Source organism: Oncorhynchus masou, chromosome 17 (assembly GCF_036934945.1).
Source record: "Oncorhynchus masou masou isolate Uvic2021 chromosome 17, UVic_Omas_1.1, whole genome shotgun sequence".
In the NCBI taxonomy this organism is placed as follows: domain Eukaryota; kingdom Metazoa; phylum Chordata; class Actinopteri; order Salmoniformes; family Salmonidae; genus Oncorhynchus; species Oncorhynchus masou.
This window is the reverse complement of record NC_088228.1, coordinates 44,695,913-44,710,415: the sequence shown is the minus strand read 5'-3', so window position 1 is coordinate 44,710,415 and position 14,503 is coordinate 44,695,913. Positions and strand designations below refer to the sequence as shown.

Genomic DNA, 14,503 nt, shown 5'->3' with positions numbered 1-14,503 from the left:
TCCCTGGTCATCCCTACTGCCTTTGATCTGGAGGACTCACAAAACAGAGAACATCCCTGGTCATCCCTACTGCCTCTGATCTGGAGGACTCACTAAACAGAGAACATCCCTGGTCATCCCTACTGCCTCTGATCTGGAGGACTCACTAAACAGAGAACATCCCTGTTTGTCCCTACTGCCTCTGATCTGGAGGACTCACTAAACAGAGAACATCCCTAGTCATCCCTACTGCCTCTGATCTGGAGGACTCACTAAACAGAGAACATCCCTGGTCATCGCTACTGCCTCTGATCTGGAGGACTCACTAAACAGAGAACATCCTGGTCATCCCTACTGCCTCTGATCTGGAGGACTCACTAATCAGAGAAAATCCCTGGTCATCCCTACTGCCTCTGATCTGGAGGACTCACTAAACAGAGAACATCCCTGGTCATCCCTACTGCCTCTGATCTGGAGGACTCACTAAACAGAGAACATCCCTGGTCATCCCTACTGCCTCTGATCTGGAGGACTCACTAAACAGAGAACATCCCTGGTCATCCCTACTGCCTCTGATCTGGAGGACTCACTAAACAGAGAACATCCCTGGTCATCCCTACTGCCTCTGATCTGGCGGACTCACTAAACAGAGAACATCCCTGGTCATCGCTACTGCTTCTGATCTGGAGGACTCACTAAACAGAGAACATCCTGGTCATCCCTACTGCCTCTGATCTGGAGGACTCACTAAACAGAGAACATCCCTGGTCCTCCCTACTGCCTCTGATCTGGAGGACTCACTAAACAGAGAACATCCCTGGTCATCCCTACTGCCTTTGATCTGGAGGACTCACTAAACAGAGAACATCCCTGGTCATCCCTACTGCCTCTGATCTGGAGGACTCACTAAACAGAGAACATCCCTGGTCATCCCTACTGCCTCTGATCTGGAGGACTCACTAAACAGAGAACATCCCTGTTCGTCCCTACTGCCTCTGATCTGGAGGACTCACTAAACAGAGAACATCCCTGGTCATCCCTACTGCCTCTGATCTGGAGGACTCACTAAACAGAGAACATCCCTTGTCATCCCTACTGCCTCTGATCTGGAGGACTCACTAATCAGAGAAAATCCCTGGTCATCCCTACTGCCTCTGATCTGGAGGACTCACTAAACAGAGAACATCCCTGGTCATCCCTACTGCCTCTGATCTGGAGGACTCACTAAACAGAGAACATCCCTGGTCATCCCTACTGCCTCTGATCTGGAGGACTCACTAAACAGAGAACACCCCTGGTCATCCCTACTGCCTCTGATCTGGAGGACTCACTAAACAGAGAACACCCCTGGTCATCCCTACTGCCTCTGATCTGGAGGACTCACTAAACAGAGAACACCCCTGGTCATCCCTACTGCCTCTGATCTGGAGGACTCACTAAACAGAGAACATCCCTGGTCATCCCTACTGCCTCTGATCTGGCGGACTCACTAAACAGAGAACATCCCTGGTCATCCCTACTGCCTCTGATCTGGAGGACTCACTAAACAGAGAACATCCCTGGTCATCCCTACTGCCTCTGATCTGGAGGACTCACTAAACAGAAAACATCCCTGGTCATCCCTACTGCCTCTGATCTGGAGGACTCACTAAACAGAGAACATCCCTGGTCATCCCTACTGCCTCTGATCTGGAGGACTCACTAAACAGAGAACATCCCTGGTCATCCCTACTGCCTCTGATCTGGCGGACTCACTAAACAGAGAACATCCCTGGTCATCCCTACTGCCTCTGATCTGGAGGACTCACTAAACAGAGAACATCCCTGGTCATCCCTACTGCCTCTGATCTGGAGGACTCACTAAACAGAGAACATCCCTGGTCATCCCTACTGCCTCTGATCTGGCGGACTCACTAAACAGAGAACATCCCTGGTCATCCCTACTGCCTCTGATCTGGAGGACTCACTAAACAGAGAACATCCCTGGTCATCCCTACTGCCTCTGATCTGGAGGACTCACTAAACAGAGAACATCCCTGGTCATCCCTACTGCCTCTGATCTGGAGGACTCACTAAACAGAGAACATCCCTGGTCATCCCTACTGCCTCTGATCTGGCGGACTCACTAAACAGAGAACACCCCTGGTCATCCCTACTGCCTCTGATCTGGAGGACTCACTAAACAGAGAACATCCCTGGTCATCCCTACTGCCTCTGATCTGGAGGACTCACTAAACAGAGAACATCCCTGGTCATCCCTACTGCCTCTGATCTGGCGGACTCACTAAACAGAGAACATCCCTGGTCATCCCTACTGCCTCTGATCTGGAGGACTCACTAAACAGAGAACATCCCTGGTCATCCCTACTGCCTCTGATCTGGAGGACTCACTAAACAGAGAACATCCCTGGTCATCCCTACTGCCTCTGATCTGGAGGACTCACTAAACAGAGAACACCCCTGGTCATCCCTACTGCCTCTGATCTGGAGGACTCACTAAACAGAGAACATCCCTGGTCATCCCTACTGCCTCTGATCTGGCGGACTCACTAAACAGAGAACATCCCTGGTCATCCCTACTGCCTCTGATCTGGAGGACTCACTAAACAGAGAACATCCCTGGTCATCCCTACTGCCTCTGATCTGGAGGACTCACTAAACAGAGAACATCCCTGGTCATCCCTACTGCCTCTGATCTGGCGGACTCACTAAACAGAGAACATCCCTGGTCATCCCTACTGCTTCTGATCTGGCGGACTCACTAAACAGAGAACATCCCTGGTCATCCCTCCTGCCTCTGATCTGGCGGACTCACTAAACAGAGTACATCCCTGGTCATCCCTACTGCCTCTGATCTGGCGGACTCAGTAAACACAAATGCTTCATTTGTAAAGTGTAGGATTGTGCCCCTGGCTATCCTTACAAGTTTAAAACAAGAAAATGGTGCCGTCTGGTTTGCTTAATATAAGGAATTTTAAATGATTTATACGTTTACTTTTGATACCTAAGTATATTTTAGCAATTACATTTACTTTTGATACTTAAGTATATTTTAAACCAAATGCTTTTAGACTTTTACTTAAATGGTATTTTACTGAGTGACTTTCACTTTTAGTTGAGTCAATTTCTATTAAGGTAACTTTACTTTTACTCAAGAATGACAATTCGGTACTTTTTCCACCACTGTCAAAACATTGATCATAAAAATGTGCATTACATATACAGTGGGGCAAAAAAGTATTTAATCAGCCACCAATTGTGCAAGTTCTCCCACTTAAAAATATGAGAGAGGCCTGTAATTTTCATCATAGGTACACTTCAACTATGACAGACAAAATGAGAAGAAAAAATCCAGAAAAACACATTGTAGGATTTTTAATGAATTTATTTGCAAATTATGGTGGAAAATAAGTGTACCTATGATGAAAATGACAGGCCTCTCTCATGTTTTTAAGTGGGAGAACTTGCACAATTGGTGGCTGACTAAATACTTTTTTGCCCCACTGTATTACTCTATTGTAGCCATTCAATGTATTTACATGGAAAGAGGAAGCTACAGACATTTAAACCTAGCTTCACTGGTAGCTCACTAGTGGCCCATCACCAAAAAGTAATGACAAATGCATGATGTTGGAACGGATGCAATGATAGTATCCTCACACAACATGGATACAGATAGCACATAACATAGTTATGTGCAAAACATAGAGGGATATCTTCAAACCATCAATGTAGTACCTTGAGACAAGGCTGAGTATAGCCCATGATCTCCCCCACGGCATCTCACTCACAGCACTCCATCCACCTTCTTGGTCAAATAGCCCTTAGAATGCCAATAGTGTTCAAAGCTGTCATCAAGGCAAAGGGTGGCTACTTTGAAGAATATAAAATCTATTTTGATGTGTTAAACACTTTTTTGGTTACTACATGATTCTATATGTGTTATTTCATAGTTTTGATGTCTTAACTATTGTTCTAAAATGTAGAAAATAGTAAAAATGAAAACCCTTGAATGAGTAGGCGTGTATATCATTTTTTCATTACCCAACACTCACCTTATTCTACTACTTTGACCCTATCTGATCCTACCCAACGCCCACGACCTGAGAGGACGGGACACTACTGTTAACAGCAATTTCCTGAATTATCTTATGACCACAACAAAACTACTTATTTCACTTAACGAAAGATTGAACTAAATGGTGTTTCTTTAAAAATAGGGACCTGGCTGACATGGATTGGTTCCTCACCTTATTCTCCTTGTATCCATGGTTGTTGGTAATTTACCAGGTAGTCAAAACATATACAAGGACTGAAGCGTCCTTACTCAACTAGAGATTGAACAGTTTTTTCTTTGAAAGGATAGTCCTGTCTGACATAAAAATGCATTAAGGAGAAAGGATCCAAAGACACAGAGGCTGGTTAACTTTCTGCACATCTCTTCATTTACCATGCTGGCTGCCATGGTTAACACAAACGCAGGACATTCAATTCTACTTGAATTCAAGTAGCAATAAGTATGCCTACCTCTCAGGGAGGTCAAACAGGTGTGTGTGTGTGTCTTAGTCAGATTATCCCGTGTCCACAGCAACACTAATAATTATTATCTACCCCCAGTGAATGTGATTTACTATGGTCTTAGCCATGCTCTCACTAACCCTCATATTATGTCTTTCTCCCCTTCCAGGGTGCCTGAGGCTCTTGGACTGAGGACACCCTGACCTGACACCTGGATGTGCCTGACCCACTCCCCACACACCCAGAAACTTGGGTTTCATTACTTACCATGTGACTGAGGACACCCTGGCCTGACACCTGGATGTGCCTGACCCACTCCCCACACACCCAGAAACTTGGGTTTCATTACTTACCATGCGACTGAGGACACCCTGGCATGACACCTGGGTGTGCCTGACCCACTCCCCACACACCCAGAAACTTGGGTTTCATTACTTACCATGTGACTGAGGACACCCTGGCCTAACACCTGGATGTGCCTGACCCATTCCCCACACACCCAGAAACTTGGGTTTTATTACTTACCATGTGACTGAGGACACCCTGGCCTGACACCTGGATGTGCCTGACCCACTCCCCACACACCCAGAAACTTGGGTTTCATTACTTACCATGTGACTGAGGACACCCTGGCCTAACACCTGGATGTGCCTGACCCACTCCCCACACACCCAGAAACTTGGGTTTCATTACTTACCATGTGACTGAGGACACCCTGGCCTAACACCTGGATGTGCCTGACCCATTCCCCACACACCCAGAAACTTGGGTTTTATTACTTACCATGTGACTGAGGACACCCTGGCCTGACACCTGGATGTGCCTGACCCATTCCCCACACACCCAGAAACTTGGGTTTTATTACTTACCATGTGACTGAGGACACCCTGGCCTGACACCTGGATGTGCCTGACCCACTCCCCACACACCCAGAAACTTGGGTTTCATTACTTACCATGTGACTGAGGACACCCTGGCCTAACACCTGGATGTGCCTGACCCACTCCCCACACACCCAGAAACTTGGGTTTCATTACTTACCATGTGACTGAGGACACCCTGGCCTAACACCTGGATGTGCCTGACCCACTCCCCACACACCCAGAAACTTGGATTTCATAACTTACCATATGACTTTATTAAAAGCTATCTAGCCATATCTTGAAGTGTGAGTACTTTCTCTATGGTCATTATGGATATTGTCTGAGCCTGCTGGCCACTGATACTGGTATTACCCTTTCCTTATTGAAATGGTGGATAAAGGAAGACTATGCTATCATTTTCAATTCAAACACAATGAAGACATTGTTAGATTGCTTTTATACTGCCTATCTCTCCATCTCTCTCGCAAATCAAATACAGATTTGTTCAAACTGGATGTGTGACTTCTTTTCCCAATGATTTCCTAAGGCTTATTCCATACCAACGCTAGATGAGGCTGAATGGACACAACACCACACACAACCACAAGGCAACTAATTCATCTCATTGGTACATGATATGTTCAGTCTGTTGAATATTTCATTCATGAAAATATGGATTATATCTCTATTTGAGTTACATATGAGGTTCTGTTGTGATCACAATAAAATCCTAACAATTCAATAAAGAGTCCCACAGTCAGGCAGACAAATCTGAATGTTCTTTCATAAAGTGACAATTAGTTTCCCTGGCTGATATGGCTTCTACTTAAATATACTATCCTAGTAAATTAATAATATGACATTCTCTGCTATAAACCTTTCTCCAATATAATCGGATAATTTACACAGACCCACTGCGGATCTTCGTGTGAAAAGGCGTTCCATGGGCTGTTTTGCCAACGAGCTCAATGTTTTCCAAAAACAGATGATCCCAATAATTTAGGTATCCTAGTAAATCAAATTTCATTTGTCACATACACATGGTTAGCAGATGTTAATGCGAGTGTAGCGAAATGCTTGTGAAACATTACTCCCTCTGGTATGTTCTATTGTGACCTGTCTGGGACTCGTTGTTTCCCTGTTTACTACTCAAAGAGATTTTACTTATTAAGACGAAGACGATATTTACTGCAATACACTGGTCTCAAATATATTCGCATAAGCAGGCTATACAGAACCATGGCGGACCCACTGTAAAATGAGTCTTTTTTTCTGTTATTGCTTGTTTCAACAGACTCAAACCCATCCTCTGCCTTCCTCAGTCTTTTCAACCTCCTCTCTCTTTCCCTCCAATCCTCCCCCTTCTGAAAAGGTTCAACTTTTCCCAGCCTAAATGATTTCTTAGCCTCCTCGAGAGACAGCCCTGTACTCCCTCCTCTTTAAAGTGGAGCCTCACCCACAGCAATCAACCCGTCTTTATTCCGGGCGAGTGGCCGTTCTACCGTCGTCTCCAGGCGCGTTCCTGAACAGGGCCAAGCCCCTCTCCGGAGAGTGCCCGTGCGCCAGCTGATCCGGATGAACTGTCACAACCGGGAGCCTGCGCACTGAGGCCACGGGGATTTCCAGCAGTACAGCGGAAAAGGTAAGGTGCTGAATGTCCGTGGCGTCTCTCTCACTCTGATGAAACAGGTTTTACAACAGCAGAACATTAAACATGCATAGCTCGCCTTTGACGCGTCTGTCTGGACATGTGTGAAGGGCCCAGAGATGTCCGTTCTCTGTGCGGCTGGGGACCATCAAACAGTTCCTAGCTAACGGTAGTTAGCTCCTGTGGCTAACGCCCATTAGCACCACAGCTTGCCAGCTCTGGCTTGTACATGACACTTCCACTGCGTACCCAGCTGACCATTGTTAACGTTGCAAGGCGTTATTGTTCAATTCGATGTATAATAACGTTTTAGTCGTGGTTAACTGGTGGGAATAACGCAGGCTAACATGGTCGGCAAGCTAACCCAGGTGGTTGTGTGTTTTCAGATGCTAACTAGTTAGCTAGCTTGCTAAGCGGAGTACTAGAAGTTCGTCCCTTGCGCAGCTGGTCCTTTTTGCCTTCAATCTCGGTCACCAAATAGTTTCGCCAGGTCAAACACATTTTCACTAATATTAAATCATAGCACGTTTTTGGGTTCATTCAGTGGTTTCATGTAAAATAATTATCTTTGAAGTACAATTTTTATATTCCTAGAATACAAGTTGAAAATGGTACTGTTTCTGCTTCCTGTTGTTTATTTTTTAAATATAATTTATAGCAGTGAGTGTCGAAACAACGGTTTTAAATGTCCCAATTCACAATAATTATTCTGAAATATGTTGTGATATGTTGAAGACCAATGCATAAAAATGTTCCCTATAAACACCTGTCACACTTGTGTTCAGATGACTTGTGTTTTGCCAAATTAGTACCTTTTTAAACTGCTCATGCAGTTTAACATTTACCAAGCGGTACTCCAGACTGAAATTGATTAGGTTGTTCCACTATACTCAATTGCACACGCAGATTAATCACTCATGTCAAGAATGTATGGAAATCAATGGAACTGGGATAATTGGCTGCTGCTATGTGCCATTTGCACTCTTCTAAAAAAAAAAAAAAACACAACACACTTGGGTATACTACATGTCGATAGATTAGAACATTTATCAACTCATCTCCTTGTGGGACAATGTTTATGGTAGATGGCCAATACTAAACAAGGCAGTAGCAGTGATTTGCTGATTCCCTTTTCAATTCAAATATAGCCATCTCTTAGTTATGCCTTTCGATTTTGAAATTGTTGCATGTTGATCATTTTATTTACAGCGATCTGGATGAATAGAATTGCAGAATTAGCAAGTGCCGGGATGATACAAGTATTGTGAAAGTAGTTAGTATCGTGGGAAGGAAACACAAAGCATATTTAATTTCTTTAGGAAAACAGCCCTAATGTTGGAAACTAACGTCATTATGTTGTCATCCAGAGTCACATGTATTTATTGTCCAAGCTATAGCGCACAACATTTTATAGGACAAAGAGTTTGGTCTGCTTTGTTTTCATTTTTGGCCTGGATTTTTTTGGGATGGGGGAAAAACTCTGAACTTCATTGTCCTAGAATTTGCCAGCATATTTGCAGCCCTATAGGTAGCTAAACCTTACACTGATGCAAACACTAATTTGAATGTCAAAAGGATATTGCTGTGAAATGCAGATTTGAGATTAATTTACATTTTAGGTCAGACTGCATGGTAAAACATTGTCAATTATATTTCTCTATTTTGAAATCCATACAATTATGCAGGTAATATAGGTAACTTCAGAGCTTGCTCTATTCATGAATCAGCATACCATGTAGCCATCTGCCTTTTGAGCTGTTCATTTTTCTGTTGATCATTCATGCAAAGTGGATGTGAGTGCAGTTTTTTGCTAAATGGTTAGCTAGCTATTTAGTGCACTGTGGGGCAAAACATACATCCATCCATGCTACACACTGCACATTTAGTGTCAGTAACAGAGGGGGTGTGTCACTCACTAGGATACACATTCCCTTCCCCTCAATCACGCACACACACACTGAGATCGATGTTCTCTACCCCCTTTGTTTCAATGGGCCATTTAGCATGTTTGGAACATATTTGGCTGCTTCTGTGTCACCTGATGTCAGCATTGCATGAATGCAGAGAAAGAAGGGAAATGTCCCAAGCTCAATACGTCATCTTTATTGGCACAGTGAAGTGTGTGTGGTGTGCGCATATGTGTGTTCAATATCCTACCGCATATCCCTCTTTTGTCGTTGCAGCTTGGAGTTTAAAAAATGCACAACATCATGATCGTGACCTTCTCTGCCTGGTGACCTTGAATTCACTACTTTTGACAGGGCAGAGGCTAGAGCTCCAGATGCAACTCAGGACCACCAAACTGTGAACCACCAGCCCCCTCTGACCTCATTTTATTTCCCACATTTTCCCTGGAGAGCCCACATAGACTGCTAATAAAATTTACCAGAGATGCCCCAAAGCAGAGGGTGGTCTTACAGGCAAAAGCCTAACCACCCCAATTACCCTAAACCAGGAAGCAGTTAAGTTCAATACTACTACCGATCCCCTTTCGTCTTTAGAATGGTGACCGCTTCCTGATTGAGGCCAGAGGCGTTTTCTAGTGCATTTCGCAAAATCCTCAGCGGAGTCTATTTGTGTGCATGTCCTGAGATGGCGGCAGAGAGGGGCTGCTGAGTGTCGTCCCGGTCCTTGGCATGAGAGGGGAGTGTCACGGCTGAGCAGTTCACTGCTGCGCTGCCAATGGATGCTAAACTGCAAGAGGACCTGTTCCGGAGGTACGTGGCATGCCTGGAGAGGCGGCTGGAGGACGGAGGGGGGAATGCGGGCCCTGGGAAAGGCACATCACAGAGGGGCAGCGAGGCCCTACTCTCCACGGCCACGGCCCTGCTGGGGGCCTACCAGCCAGACCCGGGCCAGAGGTTCCGCATGGTGCGCTTCTATGAGGTGGTGGAGAATGCCATGCGCTGCCTGAGAGGCTGCAGTCTGCGTGGCCTGGAGAGAGCCTTCCTCACCCTGGAGATGGTCTGCACCAACCTGCTGCTCTTCCCCTGGAAGAAAGAGTTCCGCTGCATCAAGGTACCATCATCTAAAGCTTCTGGAATGGACTTGTTTCTCTCATCTGACTGTTCTGATGGCAGGATTGTTGTCCTATATTAATATGGTCCCTGAGGTTAAACATTGTATTGCATTTCAATGAATTTGCTGGAACAGTCCTTAATAATTGTGTCCTCCTTTGTCTCCCTCTTCTAGACTTTCACAGGCCCGTATGTCTACCACCTTCAGGCTGTCTTGTGCGACGCCGATCTCCGTTCCCTCCTGCGTTCCATGGGCTACTCCCATGAACACGAGCTCCAGTTCCATGTCCGGGACCACCCTGGTGGCCCGGCCCACCTCCGGCAGCTAGCCTTCGAACTCTTCCTGGCCCAGGCAGAGTGTCGTCTCCTTGGGGAGGTGGTGGCTCTGGCCCGGGGCTCAGCCTCTGAGCTGGAGGCCCTGGAGCAACGGAGGGGCTGCCGGGACGACGCAGCCGGCTGTGCCGAGGTCCTTCGGCGGCGGGACAGCCTCGGGGCTGACATGGCCCGGCTCTCTGTGCGACCAGTGGACATAGGTCACCCTCACCATCTGAGGAGAGGGGGAAGGCCGTCCAAGTCAGTGGATGTGACGGATGGAGCTGGGCATTGGCACACAGCCAGTAAGCCTGTCCTGAAAGCCTCTCTGAGCCTTAGGAAGGAACCTCTGTTTGTGGATGCAGAGGAGGACATGAAGGATGAGATCATCAGGCCCAGCACCTCCATATCCATGTTTTCTGTGGCTGCCCCGCCTTCTTTCAGCCCCTTGGCTGACTTCTTCCCTATCCAATCACCGCCCTCTGTTGATGCCTACTCCTCCTACCACCTCTCCTCATTGGATGAGATTGATCTGTACACAGAGAGGGGTGGGCCTGGGGTTGGAGGTCGACAGACGCCTTCCAGACCTTCATCCAGGGAACCCTGGGATGCCAGGGATGGCTGGGCGTTCAAAGCCCATGGCGGACTCTCTTCTCTGGGGGTGAAGTGTCAGGGTTGTGGCCTGGGCTGCTCCAGCCTGGCCTCCTGCCCTAGGTGTGACATGATCTTGTGCCCGGCCTGTCGCGACATCGACCCCTCCCCCTGTTGTGGCCTGCAGGAGTACCCAACCCCCAAATCACCCCGCCCTATGGATGGCTACCTCCCAGTCAAGGAGAAGCTGTCAGTATACTCCAACACCCACTCTCCCCACCCCCATATGCACCCTCATCCCCTCACCCTCACCCAACAGCACACCCACCCCCACCCCCAGATGGTAGAGAAACCCCTTATGGCCACCAAGCTGTTTCCCAGCAAGTCGGTAGCCAATGCTGACCGAGCAAGTCTGGGGGGGTCGCGGTGCGGGTTCTGTAACAAGCCGGGCGCGTCTCACACCTGTGTGAACTGCTCCAAGGTATCGTGTGACTCGTGCATTAGCCTGTACGGCAAAGACTTGTGCACACGTAAAAACCCCCAGCACAGCTTTGTCCCCAACCATCAGCTCAACTTTAAGTCTGGAACCATATCACACCTGGTGTACCGATGAGCAGGGAGTGAACTCTCTCACTTTCCTCTCACCCTTCGCTTGTACCCTTGCACTCTCCCCTGCCCTTTCTTTCCTCCCCTCCCTCATATCGTCTCTATTAGATGTATGCCTCTGGAATACATACATTACACATGTTCATAGGGAGTCCTCTCTCTCTGCCTTGTAAAAGATCATGCTTTTTTAACTGGTTCCTCCTCTTCCTTACTGCTCCACCCCCTCTAGCTTAGTCATGTGACGTCGTAGGGCTTCCCAATCCCTTAAATCTATTCCTCCTTCAAACGAAACGCGCCAGGCGGCTCGAAGGAAAGCCGCCCAAACAAAACACAAGCTGACATAACTTGTCAGCCGAGGAGACTCCGTTAGATGTGTCGTACAGAAGAGTTCTGAAACTGGATTGTGTGCACTGATGAACTTTTTAACCTTGAAAACCAATAGGAAAGAACACTGAACTTACACTGGAATTAAATAGTATATATTTTCAATGGTTCATTCCGTAGATCAATGTAAGACTGTTCGTTGGGTGGTGAAAGAGGCTGGAGTGAACATTTGGTGTGGGGGTTGATGCTTTAAAGGGATATTTTGAGACCGACTATTATGGCAACTGACCACTATTTAAAGAACAATCACTTGTACATTTACCCTTAAATATTTAAAGTGTATGGCTGAGGTTTACATGCTGCTGTGGAAATTGGAGATGTTTTGTTGTATCAGTTACATTTTCACAACACACCTAAATTCTCATTGCTATCATGCTGATATGTCATCCAGCTTCTTGGAGGTGGCTGTTGTTAGTAATCCAATAAACTGGAGGACCCTAAGAAATGAAGTCTAAAGCCAGTGACAGTCCCGAAAATATATATGAACTTCACTCTTTGCTACACTGGCATTTAGACACTACAGGGAGGAGTTTCTGTTTATGACAGGGAGGAGTTTCTGTTTATGACAGGGAGAAGTTTCTGTTTATGACAGGGAGAAGTTTCTGTTTATGACAGGGAGAAGTTTCTGTTTATGACAGGGAGAAGTTTCTGTTTATGACAGGGAGAAGTTTCTGTTTATGACAGCTTACCCAGATGGTAATTCTCCCAACTGATCTTCAGTTAGTGTTTTACAACCTGTTCCTTCTCCTATTTACAGTGGGGTTTGAAACTATTGACACCCTTGATAAAGATAAGCAAAATAAATCAAATACTGAGCTATACTGTCTGCTGAAAAGAATGTGCCAAGAATACCTATTTTCATGTCAATTAACTAATGTAAACACTTGGAGTTTACTGAATGACATTGGCATTTGTTTTGTAGCTGCTGCTTTGGTCAGAGGTGAAAATAAATGTCTTTGGCCATGCACACCAGTGGTGGGTTTGGCCTTGAAATGAGAATGCAGAAAATAACATTCTTACTGTAAAATATGGTGGTGGATCTTTGATGTTATGGGGCTATTTTGCTTCCACTGGTCCTGGGGCCCTTAAGGTGGGGGCGGCAGGTAGCCTAGTGGTTAGAGCATTGGACGAGTAGCCAGAAGCATTTCGCTACACTCGCATTAACATCTGCTAACCATGTGTATGTGACCAATAAAATTTGATTCAGAAGGTTGCAAGATCGAATCCTCGAGCTGACAAGATAAAAATCTGTTGCTCTTCCCTTGAACAAGGCAGTTAACCCACTGTTCTTAGGCCATCATTTTAAATAAGAATTTGTTCTTAACTGACTTGCCTAGTTAAATAAGGTCAACAGTATCATGAACTTTCAGCAACACAATAATCCCAAGTACACATCAAAATTCACAAAAATTGTGCAATTTTGCAATGTCAATCTGTCTCAGGACTTCTATCCAATTGAAAACCTGTGGTTTGTTTGAATTGAAGAGGAACGTCCATAAACAAAGGATTCTGTATAGAGCAATGGTCTGTATAGAGGAATGGTCTGTATAGAGCAATGGTCTATCATCCCTTTGGGAATTTTATTTCTCTAAATAGTTATGTTAGTATGAAATATAAATTCCCTTTTTTTTGTGGCATAAAATATTGCTCAGTATTTTAATTGATTTAATACATTTTTGCTAATCTTTATAAAGGGTGTACATTGGGGTGAAATACTCTATAACCCGACCCACAGTTCAGTTCATTTACTTAATATGGGCAAACAGTAGCTGCAGGGGTGATTTAGACTCTGCTACACATAGGTCTACCTGTGGGCAAACGTCATGACACTTCACACTTACAAAGTTAAACGTTCTGGCCATGCTGCAATCCTTATGTGGTGAGTGATGAAGAACACAGGACTGTAAAATTCACAGTTTAATAAAGAGACTTGTGGATAAGGTTATGGGTTAGAAAAATACACAACACACAAAGGGAAGTGTTTTGTTTCTGGCTGATGAACCCAATTGGCCACTGCTGTCTTACATTATTCTTTCAACAACCGCTCTAGCTAGAGAAGGGTGATTTTTGTCAGCGTCTATGCACTATTGGGGCGGCAGGTAGCCAAGTGGTTAGAGCGTTAATAATGTACTGTGTTGTAAAAACATGCAGTAAGCAACATGTCAGGATACTAGGCTCATCCTACTGTGGTGACGCCTAATGCGTCATCTAATGTGCACTTGTTATTTCCCACCATACGTTCATTTTGGTGCGTCCCCCTCAGATGATTATCAGCTGCTGTGAGACATTTTGGTGACGTCCCCCTCAGATGATTATCAGCTGCTGTGAGACATTTTGGTGACGTCCCCCTCAGATGATTATCAGCTGCTGTAAGACATTTTGGTGCGTCCCCCTCAGATGATTATCAGCTGCTGTAAGACATTTTGGTGACGTCCCCCTCAGATGATTATCAGCTGCTGTAAGACATTTTGGTGACGTCCCCCTCAGATGATTATCAGCTGCTGTAAGACATTTTGGTGACGTCCCCCTCAGATGATTATCAGCTGCTGTAAGACATTTTGGTGACGTCCCCCTCAGATGATTAT

At 45.7% G+C, this 14,503-nt stretch overlaps 1 protein-coding gene across 1 annotated transcript; it reads left to right on the top strand.

The window, feature by feature from the left end:
- Nucleotides 1–6,941: 6,941 nt before the first annotated feature.
- Nucleotides 6,942–13,860, top strand: LOC135559089 (spermatogenesis-associated protein 2-like). Its single transcript, XM_064993456.1, has 3 exons — nucleotides 6,942–7,002; nucleotides 9,192–10,026; nucleotides 10,201–13,860. The coding sequence occupies exons 2-3, from the start codon at nucleotides 9,691–9,693 to the stop codon at nucleotides 11,539–11,541; spliced, it is 1,677 nt and encodes a 558-aa protein (XP_064849528.1). The 5' UTR covers nucleotides 6,942–7,002; nucleotides 9,192–9,690; the 3' UTR covers nucleotides 11,542–13,860.
- Nucleotides 13,861–14,503: the final 643 nt, after the last annotated feature.

Coding starts and splice junctions, on each gene's coding strand:
- LOC135559089 (XM_064993456.1), top strand. CDS start 9,691: ATGGATGCTAAACTGCAAGAGGACCTGTTCCGGAGGTACGTGGCATGC. Junction 10,027..10,200: donor AAGAGTTCCGCTGCATCAAG/GTACCATCATCT, acceptor TCCCTCTTCTAG/ACTTTCACAGGCCCGTATGT.